Source organism: Elephas maximus, chromosome 24 (assembly GCF_024166365.1).
Source record: "Elephas maximus indicus isolate mEleMax1 chromosome 24, mEleMax1 primary haplotype, whole genome shotgun sequence".
Taxonomy (NCBI): domain Eukaryota; kingdom Metazoa; phylum Chordata; class Mammalia; order Proboscidea; family Elephantidae; genus Elephas; species Elephas maximus.
In genome coordinates, this window is record NC_064842.1 from 3,554,126 (window position 1) to 3,577,740 (window position 23,615).

At 44.9% G+C, this 23,615-nt stretch overlaps 1 protein-coding gene across 10 annotated transcripts in view; it reads left to right on the top strand.

Annotated features, from left to right (window-relative positions):
* The window catches only part of CENPF (centromere protein F), a 72,412-nt gene extending 52,801 nt beyond the window's left edge, over positions 1-19,611 (top strand). For all 10 annotated transcript variants that reach the window (XM_049868563.1, XM_049868558.1, XM_049868560.1 and 7 more), the window contains 7 exons: positions 130-282; positions 4,015-4,188; positions 4,817-4,978; positions 9,933-10,095; positions 11,503-11,976; positions 13,671-13,849; positions 18,681-19,611. In XM_049868563.1, the coding sequence (XP_049724520.1) occupies positions 130-282; positions 4,015-4,188; positions 4,817-4,978; positions 9,933-10,095; positions 11,503-11,976; positions 13,671-13,849; positions 18,681-18,884 (1,509 nt within the window). In that variant the 3' untranslated portion in view covers positions 18,885-19,611. The remainder of the gene's footprint in view (positions 1-129; positions 283-4,014; positions 4,189-4,816; positions 4,979-9,932; positions 10,096-11,502; positions 11,977-13,670; positions 13,850-18,680) is intronic.
* The last annotated feature ends 4,004 nt before the right edge of the window (positions 19,612-23,615 follow it).

Sequence of the window (23,615 nt, forward strand, 5' to 3'; positions counted from 1 at the left end):
GTAAAGTGAAGATTAACTAGGTTTCATTTTATTATTGAAGACAAAAGTGAATGTATGTTGTATCAGGGTGGTTAATTTGACTAAAATGGATGCCCATAAAGCAGATCCTAATGAAAGATTACATTTCAGGTAAACACAATGACTGTGAAGGACACGGAGCTGCAGAGAAAAATGCATGAGATGGTACAGAAAACAGCAGCGTCCAAAGAAGAATTTGACCGAGAGAAAGATAGGCTTGTCGAAGAGTTAAAATTAGCGTCGGAAGAAATAAAAAGCAGCCAGGTAAGTTTCCCTCTGACAGGTTCATCATACTCTGATATTTAATGTGTATGCTCTCCTTGTTTTTATTTTTGTAAGACACTAGTAATGCACCGGCATTCTTTATCTTTTAAATAAAATAACACTGAGTTTCTGTCAAGATTGAATCTGCGGTAATCACAACCGCCCAGCACTGTCATGAGCCTGGAAGGAGTCACGTGTGGCCTCTGAACACATGAAAATACCAGTCTTGGAGCCCAAATACTTCTTCATCAAGGAGGACCCTTGCACTATGTTAGCTCACATCAGAAGTAGATTTTACACCTCTGGTTTCCTAGCCTGCCACAGATTATAAGCCAGAATTTGCTAGAGACAGATGCACTGACAGTTGCCGAGAACTAAAATAACAGAAGGGAAGTGACAGTAAAGTGTACTGCTTTAGGGTATTGTTAAGGGGGCAACTCTACAGCACCTGGACTGCTGTTCCCCAGGCTGTTCCCGTGGCAAACACATTGCCCTGGAGTCGGTTCTGATTCGTGGCAACCCCATGTGTGTCAGAGTATAACCGTGTTCCACAGGGCTTTCACTGGACGATGTTTTGGAATTACATTGCCAGGCCTTTATTCTGAGGCACCTCTAGGTGGACTCGGACCTCCAACCTTTTAATCAAGTGTGTTAGCTGTGTGCACAACCCTGCGTCTCTGTTCCCATTGCAGACGTTGCTAATTCACGACCTCCTTTTCTTTCTCCTGACACTTGTCACCTGTGCCCAAGGTAGTGGCTACCACTCAGGCAGAGCTGACAGGAGAAATGAAAGCTGTTTGCTAAGCCTGGTTAAATGACAAACATTCCCATATTCATAAAGTCCTCCCGCACTTTAGTCCCTAAGCATCACTTAGAAGACGACAGAAAAAAAACGGTCATGATGCTGACCTTGAATTGTCACAGAAAGTTGGAATAATGTCTGTAATATGCTGCACTCTTCTTTAAATACAGTATTTAATCTAGTTCAAATAGACAAGCTTTGGCATTTAATCTTGGTTATCGATTGACAGAATTTTCTAGAAATGCTACATAGTAAGGAATTCTTAAATGATTGGTGTTTGAACAGTGAACCTGCTGAAATCTCCTTTGCTACAAGAGCTTGGGAATATTCCCGGTATATTATTATATGTATTTCATTTTTAGGCTTTGTTGTTTTGTTTGTTTGTTTTTTGTTGTTTTCATTGGTTGCTGTCAAGTTCATTTTGACTTAAAGTGACCGACCCCATGTGACAGAGTAGAACTGCCCCATCGGGTTTCCTAGGCTGTAATTTTTATGGGAGCAGAGCTCCAAGCCTTTCTCCTGCAGAGCTACTGGGTGGATTCAACCTGTTGACCTTTTGGTTAGCAGCTGAGCACTTAACCATCATACCGCCAGGGCTCCTTTCCTAGGCTCTGCTAAAAGGAAAAGCTCGATGTCCAACCTCAGTCCTATACATGTGAATGTGTTGGTTTGCAATGACTTTATTCGTTTGCTTACTTGTTTAGTCCGTAAATAATAAGCATTAGTACAGGGGTTAGAATGTTGAACAAATAGCTATGGTTCCTGCACGTGGTAAGTAATTAAATAGGTAACGTTTAATATAATCTTAGTCTGGTAAGTGCTATAAAGGGAAGAAATAGGATTCTCTGATGTGGACTAATTGGGGAGTGGGGTGTGTGGGCATATCGAGTAACCCGAATTAGACGGAGTGGTCAGAGAATGCCACCCGCAGGGTGAGCAGCCATGCAGAGCAAGGGGCGGAGGAAGGAGCTTGCTAGGTCTGGTGAGCTGCGTGGTAAAAGCTCTGCTGTTAGAAAGAGCTTTGTGTGTTCTAGAAACTAGACGGAAGCTATTGTGGCTGAAGCCAGAGGGAAAATTACACGAAGGATCGGGGAGGTCAGAAGGCCATGGTGAAGAATTAGAATAAAATGTAAAGTGACCAGAACATGTGAGCCTGCTGTTTAGAGTGGAAATGCCGATGTGGCTAGTTCAGCATATAGATGGTATTTACAATTATGACAGCGGTAGAAGGTACAGGTGGAGGTGAGAAGGTGGCTTAGAGGAACTTCAGCCCGTGAGGTGAGATGGAGGCATCAGTAAAGAAAACAGAAGACTTGATGAGACAAGCCAGGAGAGGGTCATACTCTGGAAGCCAAGAGCGGAGGCTGTCTCAAGAAGGCGGAGCGGCCAGCGGAGTCAGTACTTCCTAGAGGTTGCGTGAGATGAGGACTGAAGCGTATCCCTGGGGCTGGGCAACATGGAGGTCACCAATGCCAGGAAATACTAGTTCAGAAGGTACTGGAACGAAGCCAGGTTGGACTGGGTTGAACAGTGAATGGGAGATGAGGAAGTGGACACAGCGCGTATGGACAAGGGTTTTGATAAGCTTGACCTTGGAGGGGAGCCCAGAAATGGGGCAAAACCTGAGCAGATGTGGGCCCATGAGAGGGCTTTTACAGAACAGAGCGTGTTTCTATGCTGACAGGAATAATCCAGTAGACTGTAGAGAGGGAGGCCAAGTAACTGGAGAGTCCAACCTTTAAGAAGGAGAGGGAGAGAGGGCATGGGGACCCAGGTCAGAAAAGGAAGGACTGGCTTCTTTATTTCTCTTTTTTTTTTTGTCTTCTTTTTTTGAGTTTTATGTATCTGTTGTAAAATATGTAATAAGATATTGCCACTTCAACAGCCTCCACATGTACTATTCAGTGATGTTAATTACGTTCAACCGTCACCCTTATCTGTTCCCCAAATTTTCTGGTGCCCTTAACAGAAGCTCAGTCTCCCCTGGGTGCTGAGTCCTCCTTTCCAGCCCTGGTAGAGGCTGGCCTTTGAAATCTAGGGAGGGAGACAGGGAATGAAGAAAGAATGAGAAGATGGGTATTGTTGGTAGGTCACTGGAGGTTGCAAGGAAGTGAGTGAGCTCCCAGACAATGGCTTCTCTTTCTGGATGACTGAAACGTGCTTGTTTGTGGGGAGCGGTCTGGGATTTAAGACAAAAAGGGATAACCATGAAATGGCCTTTTTGAAGAACGGGAAGGGAGAGAGAATTATAGTAAGATTGCTGTGTAGCCACTAAGTGTTTTTTAGAGGTTTTGTAAGTTTCCCTTAGAAGCAGCCTTTTGGGGTCACACGTGGGAAAGACAGACGTCCAGGATTGGGGTTTTGCCAGCCCTGCACAGTGGAGGGAGAGAGGGCAGAGGAGCTCTGGGGATTTGGAAGGAAACTCGAAGTAATAGGACATGGAATCTAAGCTGGGAAAGGGAGAAAATGAATGTTAGTAATTCTGGAGGGTTTGAAGGTAAAGGTGGTTCTGGTGATGAGGGTGAAGAATTGCTGCAAGTGACGTACTCAAGGAAGTGACCTGGGGGCGCGGGGCCGCGGGAGCCTGGGGGGGGGCCGCGGGAGCCTGGGGGTGCGGGAGCCTGGTGGGGGGGGGGCGCGGGAGCCCAGGGTGTGGTCCAGGGTGTTTAGCTGACACGGAGGCTCAGTGGTTCTGTGTTCTCTGTGGACGTGACCTTGGTGGCCATTGTTGGGCTGGAGGAGAACACACTGTCACTGGAGGTGAAGTTGCAATTTTAAGTGAACACATTTCTGAGGATAGTAGCACTATTCTATATAGATTCTGTCTTGCTTGTAAATAATTTTTTTTTCCCTCAGTACTCAGTATTTCCTAAAGATGTACACCCAGGTTCTTCATTATTGTCCCATGGTTTCATTACTTTTCTGTTTAGGTTCAGCTGAAGGAGCTGAAGCTTGAAAACGGTGAATTGAAGAAGAGTTTGGATTGTGCGCGCACAGACCAGATGGAGAAGGAGGGGAAAGTGAGAGAAGAAATAGTCGAGTATCAGCTGCGTCTTCAGGAGACTGAAAAGCAGAAGTCTTTGCTTCTGGATACGAACAAACAGGTAAAACATGGGGTTTGGTTACTGGAGGAGCTGGAAGGCGGGTATGTTGGCACGATAAGTAATAAGGCGTTTTTAGCAAGATCATTATTCTGCATATTATTATGCTGGATGATCCTAACAAGGGTCAGAGCATATCAATTTCATTATCCTGTCCCTGGGTGGTGCAAATGGCTTGCACTTGGTTATTAACGTGGAGGTTGGCAGTTCAAACCCACCCAGTGGTACTGTGGAAGGAAGACCTGGTGATCTGCTTGTATGAAGATTGCAGCCGAGAAAACCCTGCGGAGCACAGCTCTGCTGGGAGCACAGCTCTGCTGGGAGCACAGCTCTGCTGGGAGCACAGCTCTGCTGGGAGCACAGCTCTGCTGGGAGCACAGCTCTGCCGGATAACACCTGCTGTGGCCGTGAATTCAAAATGGCAGCAGTGAGGTTTTTTTGGTTCTTGTTGTTCACTGTTTACCTGTATGTACTGTATTTTCTGATTTGAATTTTTAGTACGTTTTTAACTTGGAGTAGGAGAGTTGCAGAGACTATTTGAAATGGTCCTTGGAACAGCAGTTTTGTTTTCCCTATAATTTTTTTTTTTTTAGCAGAGCCTCCTGGCTAAAGTAACATTTTTCTGCCCTAGTATGAAATGGAAATCCAGACTTACCGAGAGAAGTTGACTTCCAAAGAAGAATGTCTTGGCTCACAGAAGTTGGAGATGGACCTGCTAAAGTCCGGTAAAGAGGAACTCAATAATTCTTTAAAAGCTACCAATCAGATTTTAGAAGAATTGAAGAAAACCAAGGTAAATAAATTCCTCATTATTTCATGACTTGTAATGTTTTATACAGGTAATAATGTTGGTTTTTTTTTTTTTTTTAATTGTGGTAACAGTATACACAAAAAAGTATTTGCCATATCAAGGATTTTTTACACATACAACTCAGCGACTGGTATGTTCACCGTGCTGTACAACCATCCCCGCTGTCTGTTCCCACAACCTTCTCATCACTTTAATAGAAACCCTTTGCCCCAGGCAGTGACCCTCCACTTCCGCTTCCCTCAGCCCCTGGGAACCACTGCCCTACTTTGGTCTCTGTGCATTTGCCCACTATAGGGATTTCATGTAAGTGGGATCATACGATATTTGCCCTGTTGCATCTGACTTATTTCAGTCAGCATGATGTTTTCAAAGTTCTTACATGTTGCGGCGTGTATTAGCAGTTCATTGTAATTTAAGGCTGTGCAATGTTCCATTGCATGTAAATACCACATGTTGTGTGTCCATTCATCTGTGAGTTGGCGGACACTTGGGTTGTTTCCGTTATTCACGATTTGGCTATTGTGAATAATGTTGCAGTGAACACTGGTGTACAAGTATCTGCTTGCATCCCCACTTTCAAAACTTTTGGGTGTATATGTAGGAGTGAAATTGTTGGTCATATGGTAATTCTACGTTTACCTTTTTGAGGAACCACCAAGCGGTTTTCCACGGTGGCTGCACTTTTGCCACCATCAATGCAGGCGTGTTCAGCTTCACTGCATCCTCACCAACACTGTTTTTCATTTTCCTGAAGACAGCCATCCTAGTGAGGGTGAAGTGGGGTCTTATTGTGGTATTGACTTGCTTCTCCGTAGTGACTGATGGGAGCCCTCATAGCAACCCTATGTGACAGATAGAACTGCCTTATAGGGTTTCTAAAGAGTGGCTGGTAGATTCGAACCGCTGACCTTTTGTTTAGCAGCTGAGCTCTTCACCACTGCACCGCCCAGGCTCCTAAATACAAAATACTTCAAACGCTATGCTGAATCCACACAAGGGAAGTATTGTTTAACGTCCTCTCCTGTAGCCTCCCACTACATCACAGTCCTCAGTCTCTCCAGCACTTGTGCTTTGAGCATTGTTCACCTCGAGTCTTGGTCATTCCCTCCTTGTGTTGTGTTCACCCTTTGTTTCTGTGAAAACATGGCTCAACAATGAAGAGGTCAAAGCAACCCCTCCAAGCCTAAGTGTGAGGGGGTGAGGAGAACGAGAAGAGGCGTTTCAGACTAGTGAGGGATGGCTGGCCGGCTAGCTCTGGAAAGCACTCCGGCCTCCAGAACTTCAAGATCACGGGAGAATTGCATATCGAGGCCCAGGCTGCACCTGTGTTCCCAGAAGAGCTCCAGAAACTCATAGAAAGGCTACCTTCCAGAGCAAGTCTTCAACTGTGACGAAGCAATTACACAGCATTTATGCTCTATTATGTACTAGAAATCATCTAGAGATGATTTAAAGCGTACCGGAGGGTGGGCAGAGGTTGTATGCAAATACTGCGCCATATATGAAGGACTTGAGCATCCTTGGATATTGGTATCCGTGGGGGTAAATCCCCTGTGAATACTGAGGGACGACCATATTGCGTGATACAACGCATGCGCCAGGTACTGCATCATATGGGGCAACGTTTTATATTAAGATGCTGTCATGTTTCTGTAGCAGAAATGCGTGGATATTCTCAAAAGGTGGGATAAGGACTATAAATGCTTTCATATCTTGTCAGGTCAGGTTTTGCTTCCAAATTATTTTCAGAGCTTCTTTGGGTTTTGGAATTGTTGATAAGGAACTTGAACTTGTACTTCTGTGAAATGCCTGATGACACAGTTTTCCCACCATTCCATTCACTTTCCATCTGAACTCCTCTAAAACATACGTTTGTATTGTGAACCTCAATGTTGGCCTTCACTTGGCTTGACTGTAAAACAAACGACACGCTGGGTATTGAAATTGTGGGACAGCAGATGAGTATAAACAACATAATTCCCTGGGAGTTTTTGACCTATCAAGAATATGCCTTTGGACACCACACACACAAAAAAAATTACAGACCAATATCCCTCATGAACATAGACGCAAAAATCCTCAACAAAATTCTAGCCAGTGGAATTCAACAACATATCAAAAAGTAACTCACCACAACCAAGTGGGATTCATACCTGGTGTGCAGGGATGGTTCAGCACTAGAAAGGCAATCATTGTGATCCATCCCAAATCACCAACTTCCTGTGGAAAGGGAAGAGGCCCCGAAGAAATTAAGTATTACTGAAGAAGAACAAAGTGGAAGGCCTCACAATACCTGATTTTAGAACCTATTATACCACCAAGGTAGTCAGAACAGCTTGGTACTGGTACAACAACAACAAATACATAGACCAAGGGAACAGAATTGAGAATACAGATGTAAATTCATCCACCTATGAGCAGCTGATATTTGACAGAGGCCCAAAATCTGTTTAATGGGGGAAAAGACAGTTTCTTCAACAAATGGTGCTAGCATAACTGTATATCCATCTACAAAAAAATGAAACAGGACCCATACCTCACACCACACACAAAAACTAACTCAAAATGGATCAAAGGCCTGAATATAAAATCTAAAACAATAAAGATCATGTAAGAAAAAATAGGGACAAAGCTAGGAGCCCTAATACATGACATAAACAGAATACAAACCATAACTTACAATGCAGAAACACCAAAAGAGAATCTCGATAACTGGGAGCTCCTAAAAATCAAACACTTATGCTCACCAAAAGACTTCACTAGAAGAGTAAAAAGACAACCTACAGACTGGGAAAAAATTTTTGGCTGCAACAAAACTGATCAGGATTTAATCTGTAACATCTACACGATACTGCAAAACTTAAACAACAAAAAGACAACCCAATTAAAAAATGGGCAAAGGATATGAACAGTCACCAAAGAAGACATTCAGGTGGTTAACAGATATATGAGGAAATGTTTACCATCATTAGCCGTTCCAAAAAACCATAGTCAAACCCATTGTCGTCGAATTGATTCTGACTCATAGTGGCCCTATAGCATAGAGTGTAACTGTTTCAGAGTTTCCAAGGAGCGCCTGGTGGATTCAAACTGCAGACCTTTTGGTTAACAGCCATAGTACTTAACCGCTACGCCACCAGGGTTTCCCATTAGCCATTAGAGAAATGCAAATCAAAACTAAAATGAGGTTCTGTCTCACCTGAACAACGCTAGCACTAATCCAAAAAACACAAAATAACAAAAGTTGGAGAGGTTGTGGAGAGACTAGAACACTTATACACTGCTGGTGGGAATGTAAAATCGTACAACCACTTTGAAAATCGATTTGGCACTTCCTTAAAAAGCTAGAAATAGAAGTCCCATACGATCCAGCAATCTCACTCGTCGGAATATATCCTAGAGAAATAAGAGCCTTTACATGAACAGACATGTGCACACCCATGTTCATTGCAGCACTGTTCACAACAGAAAAAAGATGGAAACAACCAAGGTGCCCATCAATGGATAAATAAATTAAGGTATGTTCACACAATGGAATACTACGCAACAATAAGGAACAACGATGAATCCGTGAGACGTAACATGGAGGGATCTGGAAGGCACTACACTGAGTGAAAGTAGTCGCAAAAGGACAAATACTGTATGAGACCACTATTATAAGAACTCAAGAAAAGGTTTAAACACAGAAGAAAACATTCTTCTGTGGTTATGAGGGTGGGGAGAGAGGGAGAGGGGGTTATTCACTAACTAGCTAGTAGACAGGAATTATCTTATTTGAAGGGAAGGTCAACACACAATACAGGGGAAGTCAGCACAACTGGGCTAAACCAAAAGGTTAAGAAGTTTCCTGAACATGATCAAACACTTGGAGGGACGGAGTACCTGGGGCAGGGGTCTGTGGACCATGGTTTCAGGGGACATCTAGGTCAATGGGTGTAACAAATTTTATTAAGAAAACGTTCTGCATCCCACTTTGGTGAGTGGCACCTGGGGTCTTAAAAGCTAGCAAATGGCCATCTAAGATACATCGATTGGTCCCAGCTCACCTAGAGCAAAGGAGAATGAAGAACACCAAAGACGCAAGGAAAATATTAGCCCAAGAGGCAAAAAAGGGCCACATAAACCAGAGACTCCATTAGCCTGAGGCCAGAAGAACTAGATGGTGCCTGGATACCACCGGTGACCGCCCTGACAGGGAACACAACGGAGAGTCCCTGACAGCGGAGAAAATTGGAGTGCAGAGCTCAAATCCATGTAAAAAGACCAGACTTAATGGTCTGACCGAGAGTAGAGAAACCCCAGAAGACATGGCTGCTGCACTCTGTTAACCCAGAACTAAAACCATTCCCAAAGCAACTCCTCCAACAAAGATTAGACGTGAAATGATACTTGTGAAGAGCATGCCTTTTAGTTCAAGGAGATACCTGTCCGGAGGTGAGATGAAAAGGCAGAAAGGAACAGGAGTTGGCTGAATGGACATGGGAAATCCAGGGTGGAAAGGGGGAGTGTGCTGTCACATCACAGGGAGAGCAACTAGGGTCACATAACAATGTGTGTTTAAATTTTTGTATGAGAAAACTAACTTGAGCTGGAAACTTCCTAAAGCACAATTAGAAAAAAAAAAAAAAAAAAAAATGCCTCTGGACAGGGAACCTCAGCCTGCAGGTGTGACCCCCACCGATAAACAGCCAGCTAAGTGCAGAGTGATGCTTTAGGGACTGTGGGTTTTGCTTGCTGATATTAAGGGAGTGACAAAAATACATTGTTCACTGGGGGACTTGGGAAGACTAATTTTTTATGCATCTTTACATGTTTTGTCTGAAGATAATAATTCTTACATGTACAGTATGATTCTTAATGGTATCTCGTTATTATTTTGCTCTATGCTCATCAAAAGAAATCCAAGGTTTTAAATGGAATTACTTTTGTTTTGTAGATGGACAACCTAAAACACATTAATCAGTTAAAAAAGGCGAACGAACATGCCCAGGGGAAAATGAAGTTGTTGATCAAATCCTGTAAACAGCTGGAAGGGGAAAAGGAAATGCTGCAGAAAGAGCTGGCTCAGCTGGAAGCTGCAGGGGCAGAGCAGAAAACAGGTGGGTGTTGACTGGGGGCCAATCAGCCGCGAGGTAGCGCGTGTATGGTGCGTGTGGGTTAGGGTGCCTTTCTAGCCGCGAGGTAGCGCGTGTATGGTGCGTGTGGGTTAGGGTGCCTTTCCAGCCGCGAGGTAGCGCGTGTATGGTGCGTGTGGGTTAGGGTGTTTTTCCTCCTCGGATACCAGTGCTGATTTTTAGCAGCTGTCCATCTCACAGTCTCTGAATTTGGTGTTCAGCTTGAGGTTGTGGGATTCAGAGGGAAGCCTGTGATTTGACGTGGAATTACCTATCACATCTACTCTGTCAAACACAACCAACCAACGTTTTGATAATGAGTTGTCTCAAGAAGTGTCCACGTGGATGTACGTTTAAGTGTTTTCTATGTCAGAGGCAGCCCAGCACGTGAGCTGGTATTGGCAGTTGATAGACAGCTGATGTTGGTTCTCCTTGGCCCATCCTTGTGGGTCAACTAAAGGGAAGAGACGGGAGCTTTATTTTTGGATGTGTCGGCAAAATAAAAAAGAAATGACATTTCTCCTTGTTGCTTTCCCCCACCTCTGCCTCCAGAGTGAAATCCTATCACTCTATGGGTCGGTGAACCCTCTGGGACCACGGACTGTAGGGTAGGCCATGAGTCTTCCCTGTGTGAAGGGGAGTTTGGAGTATCTTGGGATTTCAGGGAGTCTTTCTAATGGAATTACTGCCAATCATGGCAGCCAAAGTCGACCAAGACTCCCACCTTTTGCAGTGTTCTTGTGTATGTTCATCACAGGGTCCATAGGCTCCAGATGGCTTTCGGAGCTATTTTGGATCTGACTTGGCTCCCTTTCATCTTCCAAAGCCCTTAAAGCAGAGACTTCTCATTCTTAACAGAATTTTACTGTCTATTCATGTATGGTGGAAAGAACAGACAGGGGAAACAGAAGGAGATAAAATAAATTGATGCATTTGCTGTCATACAAGTGGCTCTAGAGGAAAACTGGATGGATTGGCTAATGTACGAGTTTGGTAGATTTTATTTATTTAAGCTATCCCAATAAGAGTTGTATATCAGAATATATACCTTGATATGTTGTTAGGTGCTGTCGAGTTCATTCCGGCTCATAACAGCCCTGTGCGGTAGAGCAGAGCTGCCCCGTAGAGTTTTCTTGGCTATAATCTTTATGGAAGCAGATCGCCGGGTCTCCTGCAGAGCCTCTGGGTGGGCTTGAGCCGCGTTATTTTCGGTTAGTAGCCAAGCGCTTAACCATCTATGCCACCAGGGCTCCACCAGTTGTCTTGACATGATAACTTTCCCACCAAATGAACACATCAGCAATCCAGGAACGGGCAACGGCCAGTGTTGCTGACAGGAGCACCAAGTAACTGACGCGTGACATGTTACTCAATTTTACTTTACTTTATTAGGTACGGTCGCGGATGCTAGTGTAGATGAACTAATGGCTGAGGTAAAGGAGCTGAAGGAAACTCTTGAAGAGAAAACCAAGGAAGCGGATGAATACCTGGATAAGTACTGTTCCCTGCTCATAAGCCATGAGAATTTGGAGAAAGCTAAGGAGATGTTAGAGATGCAAGTTGCTCGTCTTTCTCAGCCGTCTAAATGTAATCTCCAGATTTCTCCTTTGCCAAATTCACTTGTTCCAGAACCATCTCCAGCCCCTTCTGTTACTGAAAGGAAGTTATCTGCTGGCCACACGAAGGCTTCGGGCAAGAGGCAGAGGTCCAGTGGAATTCGGGAGAGTGGCGGAGGGTCAGCGCCTTCTACACTAGAGACTTTTCCTAAAAAGGGTAGAAAAGCGGCCCGAAGCGGTGTTCATTCCGCAGGGGACACGGAAGATGCGGAGTTTGAACCGGAGGGGCTTCCAGAAGTTGTCCAGAGAGGTATGCCTGCTTCAAAAACAAACTTTATTTGTGCTGCTTTGAAATTCCGGGATGTAAAGCTAATTCACATGTAAGATGTCAGAAGTGTCTGTTTATGGGTTATTGTACCACATCACTAATTGATCTTTAGAAAAGGTAGTCCACTTGTTAATTGGTTTTATACATATACACGTGTGTATAGATGTCGGGGAAGGCTCTCTGGAGGAAGTGTGAGGTCTTGAGAAACTAGGGAAGCTTCTGCATACGGTGGGATATTTTTTTACTGTTATGAGAGAATAACTAGTATCTAATCATTTGTGTCACGCTACAAAAAGCTGGTAGATTTGAAATACAAATGTCAAAAATCAGATCAGAACTTGTCGTTTCTATGTTGGAAACTCCCCAAGCCAAGGACATCCTTGCAGCTTTCCCAGCTTGAGTCACATCTGATCCAGCGTGAAGACAGCAGGTAAGCTGGGGACGGCTCTGAGGATGCTGGCTCCCAGCTGGAGTCACTGACCACCCGTTTCTGTGTGTTTTTTAAACCCAGTGCTTCTCAAAGTGTGGTCCATGGACCTGGTTTATTACTGGTCCATGGCAAAAGAAGTACAGAAATTGAGAGTAAGAGTTTAGAAGTTTTTGCAGCAGCCTGACATTGTTGCAACATCCAAGAGCATAGTCATTTTTCTCTTGACTTATTGTATAAAGGAAACCCTGGTGGCACAGTGGTTAAATGCTACGGCTACTAACCAAAAGGTTGGCAGTTTGAATCCACCAGGTGCTCCTTGGAAACTATGAGGCAGTTCTACTCTATCCTATAGGGTCGCTATTAGTTGGCATTGACTCGACGGAAATGGGTTTTTCGGGTTTTGTATTCTATAAAAGTATCATTCCTCAATAGACTGGTGACACAAGCATGAATGAGTGAACTCAGTATTGATTTTCTTTACCACAGATAGTTTGAGAAGCAGTGTTCTGAGTAACTTTAGCCCCAAAATAGCACTGTCTTTCTCATTGCTAATTAAAAAAAAAGGGCCCCAAACCTCTCCTTTACTTAGCCGTTAATGCTGCTGTGAGCCTGTGTGGTCTACGCTCTCCTTCAGTATTCCTGGGACCGGCTTTCTCCCCTCGGTCATCAGAAGCCATGCAAGCTCCCTCTGGAAGGAGCTGAGCAGCAAGAGTGAAATCAGCAAGATCTTGTCACTCCTCCAGCCTAGGCTTTAAGTGGTCATGGTCGTCTACATTAGGGGGCAAGCCGCCTGCAGTACCTGTCACCATTCTACCTTCTCTCCCTTAAACAAGGACCAGCCCTTTTATTTGCCCTCTGTTCTCACCTCTTCTTTCCACTCCAGATTTTAACGGTAAGGTCTGCAGCTCTTCTTCAGATCCTAGAAAAACGTGAAGTAAACCATCCACACACGAGAAGCAGCAGCAGAGACTGTTTTTTTGTTCAGTGTTTTTCTTCCCTTTCCCACTGTGGCTACTTTATGTTTTTAATAAGAGAAACCTTGTTACATATTGATACAATTCGGTGACGTCTCAGGGCAACGGCGGCTAATCCATTGTGCACTGTGGCTCCGAGAAATTGATTTTTGGTGTTAACCTTGCCTTTGTTAAAGGTTTTTGCCGGGTGATTATCATTTCAAGTACAGACAGGTTTGCACTGATCTATGTTTGGGCCCAGCCATACTGATGGTAAGCTTTTTTGCCTTTAGGTTTTGCTGACATCCCAACAGGAAAGACCAGCCCATACGTGCTGCGGAGAACAACCATGGCCACCAGGACCAGCCCCCGCCTTGCTGCACAGAAGTTAGCACCGTCCCCCCTGAGCCTCCACAAAGAAAATCTTGCTGAGATCTCGAAACCAACAGCTGGTGGCAGCAGATCACAAAAGGTAGACTACTGTGGCTCCTGTTTGGAGTGCTGCAGGAAATTGCAGTGTTACTGAGCCAGGGCTGGACAGTGCGCCCTCTGACTCAGGAGCTCCTAGGCTTTAAAGCCTGACCTTCTTCTCCACGTGTGTAAATAAGGCTGTAGTGATGAGCTGAGAGCAAGCCCGAGGGTAAACCTTACATTCTCCTGCTGCACGGCCTCGTCCGTGACCAGACCTACCACTTACAAACGGTGCGATGGGAAGTGGCGTTGTCAGATCCACGCTCAAAGGATTTGTAAGAACATTTCAAGTGTGACTGCTGAGAGGTGTGAAGAGGTAGTGTTCCTGTGGTCGCAGACATTGGTCATTGCTGTCTCACGTGTTTTACTAGCGCCCATCTGCTTGCTGTTTGTGTTTTTATTAATCCTCTACTTTCTGGCAAAAGTACCTGTGTCTGGATGGCTGAAGAAAGGAGCTCTGTGCATGGATTTCTCTGTTCTGACTGTCGAGGTTAGGGCTAGGATCCCAGACACCTCTGTACCTTGCAAATCATCTAGTAAATGTGGTTTAAGGTATAACATTTGCTTAACACATTGCTGTGGATTCTGACTCTGAGGGCCCTATAGGACAGAGCAGAACTTCCCCGTGGGGTCTCCAAGGCTGTAAATCTTTACGGAAGCAGACTGCGACATCTTTCTCCCGTGGAGGGGCTGGTAGATTGGAACCGCTGACCTTTCCGTTAGCATCTGAGTGCTTTAACCATTGCGCCGCCAGGGCTCACCTGTCTTTATTCCTATTACTGTTTTCCGTGCCATTATGTCCCGATATTCCCATGACTACAGGAACAGCTTCTTCTCCGTAATGTAACCAGCGCCATAAGAGTGAAGCTACCAAGCTGGACCAAAGCCATTAACCGTGAGAACTACTGAACGAGAGTCACGTTTAGGTTCTCATATAACCCCATTGCCATCAAGTTGGTTCTGACTCATATTGGCCTGGCCCTGTAGGGTTTCCAAGGCTGTAAATCTTTATGGGAGCAGACTGCCACACCTTTCCCCCAAGCATTTTTAATTACAGTGCCGCCAGTGCTCCTTAGATTCTAGTATAAAACCCCCCAAAAAACCCAAACCTGTTGCCGTGGAGTTGATTCCGACTCATAGCGACCCTATAGGACGGAGTAGAACTGCTCCACAGGCTTTCCAAGGAACGCCAGGTGGATTCGAACTGCCGACCTTTTGGTTAACAGCCATAGCACTTAACCACTGTGCCACAAGCGTAGGCCCTGCCATTTCCTTAGATGGGAGACTTGTAGCCCCTACTTACCCCACAGTCAGCACTGATCCATTCCTGCCTGTCTTACAGTTGTGAGGATTAAATGTCTGCCCACTGTCTTAAGTCAGAAAACACCACGTGTAACTAGTTCCTTGTACTTGTAATATCCTGAGGCAGCTCATTTTGTTGTAATTACTTGCTTAAATATCTATCTTCTAATTTGTAGCATGAGTTCTGTGAGGTTACTTAGTCTGTGACTTACCTGTGTCCTAATGTCTAACACACTGTCTGACAGTCACAAATACTTGTTGAATGACTGTCACCCTGAAGTAACCTTGTCCTGATGTAACTGCGATGATAGATGCTTAAAAAGTGTGTAAGGAAATCATCCTGTGAGACTACCACACGGGTGGCTTTTCCCTTTTATGAGGAATTGATGGTAAAAGCAGTTTGCATGTGGCGTTTTAGACTTGTTATCTGGAAAGAAAGAGCTTTGCACACTAGGGGGCCTGCTGTGCACGCCGCTGTTGGACCTGCTGACTGTGGTAACCATGGTTTCCTGTAGGTCCCTGTTCTATGCTTTAGCTACGGGCTGTTCAGTGGGCACCAGCGGGTATGAACCGCTGAGCAAGTCTGTGCACCCCTGCAAATGAACGGGGGCTGCTTTGACAGGATGTTATAGGATGTTCAGTGGGCACCAGCGGGTATGAATCGCTGAGCAAGTCTGTGCACCCCTGCAAATGAACGGGGGCTGCTTTGACAGGATGTTATAGGAGACTCCACGGCTAGAGCCAAACTCTTCAAAACCGGCCTAGTGATTTTTCATTTAATTCAGTGTTTCCTGAGTCCTGTAAGATGCTTGCCTCACCTGTTAAGCATATTTCATCATTGAGTTTTAAAGGTAGAGAACACGGTCTCTTTTCCTAAAGCAGCTGCTTAGAAATTCAGGATTATGGGCTCGCTCCTGATGGGACTGGCTGGGTGGACAGAGAAATGATTCCCTAGGTCATTTAGCAGCACTTCTAGTGACATCTGACAAGTTTAAGGAGAAAAATGGGTAAAAGGAAGGTTAGGTGAGGATCGTTCTCTATCTGTTACAAGTCTTGGATAAGTAGGCCCAGGAGCTCCTGGGGGGCTGAGGGGCTGGGGGCTTGGGGTTGATGGTAGCTGTATCCCCCGATGCAGCTGGTCTGTGCCAGAGGATTGGCCACCGTGTTGTACAGTCCTTTGTGGGTGATGGGAGAGTCGTCAGTGCAGCATCCGTCAGCAGCTTAGGGGGGCCATGCGTTTCTTTCTGCACGTGAGATTCATTCTCACAGAACTGTCCGCACACTTGCCATCTCCCGTGGTAACTGTAGACATCGTTTTTAGGGTGTTGATCATGTGAACACACTCACTGCCTTCAGTGCTTACATACTTGGTGACTTTAACCTCATCTGGTTACTGGTGGTTCAGTGCTAGAATTCTCACCTTCCACGAGGGAGACCCGGATTCAATTCCCAACCAATGTACCTGTCAGTGGAGGCTTGTGTGTTGCTGAACGGTGTCTGTGGAGCTTCCAGACCACGACAGACTAGGAAGAAAGGCCTGGCAATTCTGCTTCCTAAAATCAACCAGTGAAAACCCTATGGATCGCTGTGGTTCTGTCTGGTGCAGGAGCGGGCAGCGTTTCCCTCTATTGTGTTTGAGGTCACCGTAGGTTATGGGCCGACTCAGCGGCAGCTAAGAACAACAGCAACCACTGGTAGGCTGACTAACCGATGTGAGGATCCAACCCACTTCCAGCTCCAATCACTGAACTTTTCTCAGTTTTGTGTCAGAGAACCAGAGTCTGGAGGGGAAAGCAAAGGAATGGGTTTTGGCTGTTTAATTGGAATTGGGAAAGCATCTTCCTGGCTCAGATTCTTTTCTCTGTGTGTAACGCCTTATTTCTTACACTGATTTAGCTTGATTTCTCCTGTGTCTGACAGGCTCCAGGGGAAGGCCTGTCTTTGATTCTACTGCTTCTACTTTAAAAAAAAAAAAAGTACCAGTGAAACTGTTTCTTTCTTACAGCTTTACATAAACGGTGGTTCTCCGCTAAGCTCTGGTCCTTGGTCAAGGGCTGCTCCGTTTCTTTCTTACAGCTTTATATAAACGGTGATTCTCCGCTAAGCTCTGGTCCTTGGTCAAGGGCTGCTCCGTTTCTTTCTTACAGCTTTACATAAACGGTGATTCTCCGCTAAGCTCTGGTCCTTGGTCCAGGGCTGCTCCTTCTCAGTGCCCGGCACGTGATCTGATGTAGAGGCAAGCTTTCCGTGGTTTGGTCTGCTGGCCAGATTCCTATGTTTTCTGTAACGACAGGTGTTTAACTGCCTCTTAAAACCACATACTTTCTATGGAAAGAATTTAAGTGGAAAAATAATTTCCTCTTTTTTTTTGCTTCAGAAGGAGGTCGCTCAGGGAATAAATGTCTGTCACATGGTTATGTCTTGGCATCTACTGAACACGAAGCCGCCCTTGTCAAGAGCCTTCTTTTTCTTTCTTGTAAAGACCCTCTTCTTGCCTGTCTCTCCCACGCCTGCCTTTAGCTTGGTGCGGAGCAGCTTTTCTCTGCTCTATTCATCTGTCCCCTTTAGTCTTCATGGCCCCATCTCACTGCTGTGTAAACCTCAGAAATCTTGACTTCCCCAGCCACCCTGCCTTCCATGTACTTCCTGTGTTCTCATTTAAAGGGTGGGCTGTCAGAGAATTTGCTCTTTCTGAACTTAGTTGTTAGATAGCTACCTTTCTGCCATAATTCACATTTAACGTGGAAACAAAACAGGTGAATACCATTACCTGAGGGACAGGTCCTTGGTCCCTTATGTTGTGAGTGAAGCTTCTAGCCTGGGAAGGTAGCTGGCTCACTCACTGATACTCTTTCTGAATGACAGCAGGGGTTCAGTGAGGAAAAATGGGGCAGGTTTGGGTTTTCACCGACGGAGAATTTAGACAGAGTCGGTTCACCAGAATTTATTGAATGTCCCCGAGGTATTCAAGCTTATCCCACGCACTAGGGCTACATCAGAGTCCCTAGGTGGCCCAAACAGTTAAGCACTCACTACTAGCTGAAAGGTTGGTGGTTTGAACCCACCCAGTGGTGCCTCGGAAGACAGACATGGCAATCCGATTCCCACAGCCTTGAAAACCCTATGGAGCAGTTCTGCCCTACACACTCGGGGTCGCCAGGAGTTGGAACTGACTCAACAGCAGCTGGAAACATCGGCCCCAACAAGGGACATGCCCCGTAAATAAGACAGCCTCTGCCTCGAAGAGCTCACCTCCTGGTCGGAGACGGTCACCCTTGGCCTGGGAGGGAGTCTCTGGCCCTCAGAGCTATAACGGAGGGCTGTAAGGTGACCTGTCGGAAACCATGGCTGCCCCCTCCCAGCTTTTCCGTTAGGTGTGGGGGCTGTCCTCAGGGAAAAAGAAATACTGAAACTGTTCAACTTCTAGAGAAGAATTTAACTTAAAACTCAGTGACATATGTTTCTTATTTTCCATGTTGTGGAAGTGTGAATGTGATACAAATGTCTAACATAAGATGTTTGTGTTTTAGGTCAAGGTTGCTCATCGGAGCCCAGCAGACTCAGGTGCTTCCATCCGAGAAGCCAGCGTAAGATCTGTCTCCAGCAGTAACCTTCCTGGGAAACGTTCGGCTGGCAGTCCCCGAGAAGGCCTGAGGGCCAAGCGAAGCCAACATGCTCCCAGCCCAGGAGCCGGACCCGACCTCAAGAGCGGCGAGAACTGTAGGGTCCAATAGAAGAGACCCAGCTGTGTGGGAAAGGGCAGTGTTGGCCAGAGGGCGGTGGCCCTGCTGGGGCTTTTCTTTAGTTGGGAGCACTTGTTCAGTGGGAAGAAAACGTGACTCCTTGTAGGTCTAGATAAAGCGGACTCTCCGTCTCCCCTGTGTCGGGAAGGCTTGGAAGGACTGGTAGCCTCTTCCTCACTGACATTCCTCTCATTGTTTAGGAAAACATTATAGCCAAGTGGCAAGTACCATATAACAACTTCTGTTTGCGGATTTTACTCTAAAAAATGCAAAAACATTTAATACTTGGAACTAACAGCTTCTAGGAAAAGGTGAACTTTTTCTTTGGTATTTCGTGTGTCTAGTATTGGGGATGAAGTAGTTGTAGATCAGCAAATCTCTGAGCTGAGTGAAATGAAGGAATCCCACGTTATATGTTTTTAAGGAAACCATGTAGATAGACGTGTGTGTGTGTGTATGCGTGCGGGCGTGTGTGTGTGTGTGCATCCTTCTCCTCACTCTGCCATATAGACCTTCACCGCTGTGAGCTGTACATATTTGTGTGTTGGGGCCCTAGGGAGGCGTGTGTTTATTCCCAGTTAGCCTGGTTGCAGGCTCCTTAGAGGCGTAGGGTATCCAGTTTCCTGCCAAATGTGCTATTGGTTTTGTCTTTTTTGAAGACTATTTTGTTGCAGTCCTCTGGTAAGTATTTTCGTATCTGGCGATCTTGTATTAAATATGGCCTTTTTTTTTTTTTTGTAAAAAAGTTACCTTTGTTTTTTGTAAAAATGATTCCTAAATAAATATATTACTAACAGCATTGATGCTATTTCTTGCTCACTTCAACAGTCTTATAAAAGATATGAGCGAGTGATAAGATCTTTGCACAAATGGTCAGGTCAATTTAATGAACATCATTTAATTGTACAGAAAAGCATGATTTGGAATGTGGGTTATGAAGAATATGTGAAAATACGCGTCCAGTCATTGCCTGGCTCTTTGTGTGCGCTCATGAAGTTGCATCAGCCAGGATACCAGTACATGGCATTTTCCAGCTCATTTATTGATGGTAGGTTTAAAATTGTCCTTTGCAAGTTGGCCTTTAAGCTACTCAGTATTCATCTCCCGACTTCTCTTCTGTCTCTTCAGTTGCTTGGGCTTGTGGCCTGGTGTAGCCTCCTTCTCATGGATCACCACAGGGCTGGGTGTGCTCAGGGGCATGGCCAGGGCCCCAGAGCTGGGATTGGGCCATCAGCTTTGTTGGCTCCTCTAGTTGTTGGAAGATTCCACTCAGTGGGCCTTGCTGGTCATTCTTTGGGTCCCTTCCTTGGTGTATAGTCGCAGTTGCTTCTACTACAGTGAATATTCAACATGCATGTGGTTTTCAGAGCCGTAGAGAATTGACCACAATCTTGCAGATGGACAGCCAGGACACTCAATATTCCTTTGCTCAGGCTAACGATACCCATGATACTATGAGCTGAGCTACATACGAGACGAGAAGGAAATAAGCTACAGAGTCCTGACAAGTAACTTATCAGCCAGTTGAGTCAAAAGTAAGAGTCCAGCGGACGATTTTATGGGGAAATGGACAAAGTCTAAAGACCTGGGAATTGGATCCTTAAAAAGACTGTTTTGTCTTTGTTTGAAAAACCTTTGACTATAAAAGTTTAGTGTGATATAGACGTTAAGAGTGAAAGTTTGGTGTCCAAATGCCTGGATTACTCATGTAACCTTGGGCAAATTACTTAATTCTCATCAGTAAAATGGGTATAATGATAATGCCTCTGGGGGTTATTGTGATGATTAAATCAGTTAAAAGCTTATTAGTTAACATTTAACTACATAATTTGCTCTTGGCTTTTAGGTGGGATGGATGTACAGATCTTGACAAACACCATTTTAAAATTGTCCTTGGCAAAGTGGCCTCTGTTGGTGAAAAACGCTTCAATAATGTTAAGCTACTTAGTATTCATCTTCTGAAAGTCACATCTATACAGATAATTAGACATAATTGAAAAAAATTTGCAGCTTAAAATTTTTAGGTCAATTTATTCATCCAACACGATACATTAACTTTCAGATTAAGTTCTACCCTACAAAATTCTCTACCCTTCAAAATTCCCACCAGTCTCAATACCACTAATGTTTATTTTTCAAATGAGTTTAGTCGCTTAGAATTATACATATTCAATTACTGATCTTGCAAATGAACCATCCACTGGTTTTTGTTTTTTTATTTGGCTTATTGAATGTATCCGAAGAAAACAGTTACTGGTGATTTTATTAACAAGTAGGTTGTGCTCCTGAAGTTAAAACCTAGATTGGTTGTTTGGAACTCAGTACATTTTCTTATAGAAATAACATTGCAAACTGCCTGAATTCAAGCTCAGAAAGACAGTTTAGCTCACGATACGTTAAAATTGCAATCAGGTTTCTTTCAGCTATACAGAACCCACATTCATAGCTTTATTTCTCTGGAAAAATATATTTTAAGAATACGGTTACCAGAAACTCAGTTTTCTACCCTCAACCATTTCTTCGCTGTGCCCCACTCCTTCCTGCCTGACTCATGTCTACAACAGCTGCTCCCAGTTTGAAAGGGAAACCTGTTGCCATAGAGTTGATTCTGACTCAGCGACCCTATAGGACAGAGTAGAACTGCCCCATAGGGTTTCCAAGAAGCGCCTGGTAGATCTGAACCTCCGACCTTTCGGTTAGCAGCCGTAGGTCACTGTAGCTTTTTACCACTGCACACCAGGGCTCCACGAATGGGAGCGTTGAGTTTTATGTTGGCTTGGTGCTGCTGGCAAGGCCAGTTCTGTGTAAGGTTGATGTATTTGCATGTGTAAATTTAGGTGGTTTGCTCCCATTGGAGTTTTATAAAATCACAAGGAGATAGGCCTGCCCCAAGCTTCATACATGTGGGGACTTGCAGATTAGGTTTCAGCCCACGACATTCCCAGCAGCCTCCGTCCCCTCATTGCAAAGAACTTTGCAGGTGAACAGACTTGTTATTCCTACCTCCTCTGGGACACCTTGAGGGTGACCTGAGTGTAATATCTATCTGTATTAAAATATTTGCCAAATGAAATCCTTGCAGTTTCAAATAATTTCACATTTAATGATTAATCTTCTGATGTGAGCCCCATTTTACTACTGAAGAGACCTCAAGAAGTCATTAAGTTAGTGGCAGAAAAAAAGCAAAGACCCCGGTTTTGGACCCCAGCCCAAAGCTCTTCCTGTGTTATTACCACATACCCCCTAGGAAGAGTAAAGGGATTCAGTCAGCCAAGAAGCAGCTAGTAGCCTGGCAGGTCCTTTTTAGGACCCTGTTTTGATCTCAGGCCTTAGGACAGCTCCACATCTAAGGAAAACGTGCTTCGTTTAACTTCATTTAACCTTTAGATGGAGACCCGAGATGGCTCAGAGGGATAATGCACTCAACTGCTAACCGAAAGGCTGGAGGTTCAAGTTCACCCAGAGGTGCCTTGGAAGAAAGACTGATGATCTATTTCTGAAAAATCTGCCCTTGAAAATCCGATGAAGCAGGGTTCTGCTCTGACACACGTGGGGTCGCCATGGGTTGAAATCACCTCAAGGCAGCTAATTTGTTTTTGGTTTTCGTAACCTTTAGATGTAGCAGGGGATTTGGCTTCCAGCTTTCCAGCAAAAGTTAAACTGCTACAGGGGATGTCGCTTCTCCCACTTTTGTTTTCTCCAACACTGTTTGTTAGGGGTTGGAGAAATTGGCACCTATTCACAGTTACAGACAATTAGCCAAACGTTGGGATTTTCCTGAGTTTTAAATGTGAACAGATCCACGTGGTGTGGAGATCACAGCTGTGTTATCTAACAGCATGTGCTGGCCGGGTGCCCGCTCCCTCCTGCTAGACCTTGAGTCCTTGGCTCGTCCACGTGAGGGCGGCATTTGTCCTGCGTACCATCTCTTTGTTGTTTTAGTGGTCAGTGTCTTGGACTTAGGCCAGCAAAGGGTCTTGATGGTGCCCGGTGTTGGCCTATGGCCCTCTTTTCCTCAGTGCCGTTTATGCAGAGTGCACACTGCATGCCCACCCAGCGGGGTGGGGGTCAGTCTCCTGGGTGCCATTTATGCAGAGCACACACTGTATGCCCACCCAGCGGGATGGGGGTGACTCTTACTGGGATGATAGACATGGGGGAGGGAAGAAGTGCCACTGCTTGGATTTGTAAATGGGTTATAGTGGATGTGGACATCAATCGTTCTCCTCCTGAAATAGCCAAGACTTGGGACAGATAGGTAAGCTATGTCTTGGCTCTGCCTCATGTTTTTTCAGAAGCTAGGTGTTCAGTGTTTGGGACAATCATGGCCTTGCTCCGTGTGGAAGTACCAGATGTTCATGGACTTGCATGTAAGATACTTTAGTGCCAGGAATTAATTACTAGAAACTTTTTTTTAAGAGTCTTTATTGAGAAGATTTACTGCAACTTCCACCTACCAATCTGTTGTTATGAAGATCAGAAGCCCCGATTAGTATCCCAAATCTTATCCCAATATGTATAACAGAATAAGACTTCCCCCCCCACCCCGAGATAATGCCATTTAAGAAGAGAATATGTGGGTTTGGAGGACTCTCACACTGATTTCCCAAATGGGCCATAGGTTGTAGTCAAGAAGAATTATTTAAACCAAGCTCAGTCAATTTCCTGTCATCCCCAGGCGGAAAATCTTTGTTGCTATGGCAGAGATAGTTGACTGCCTAA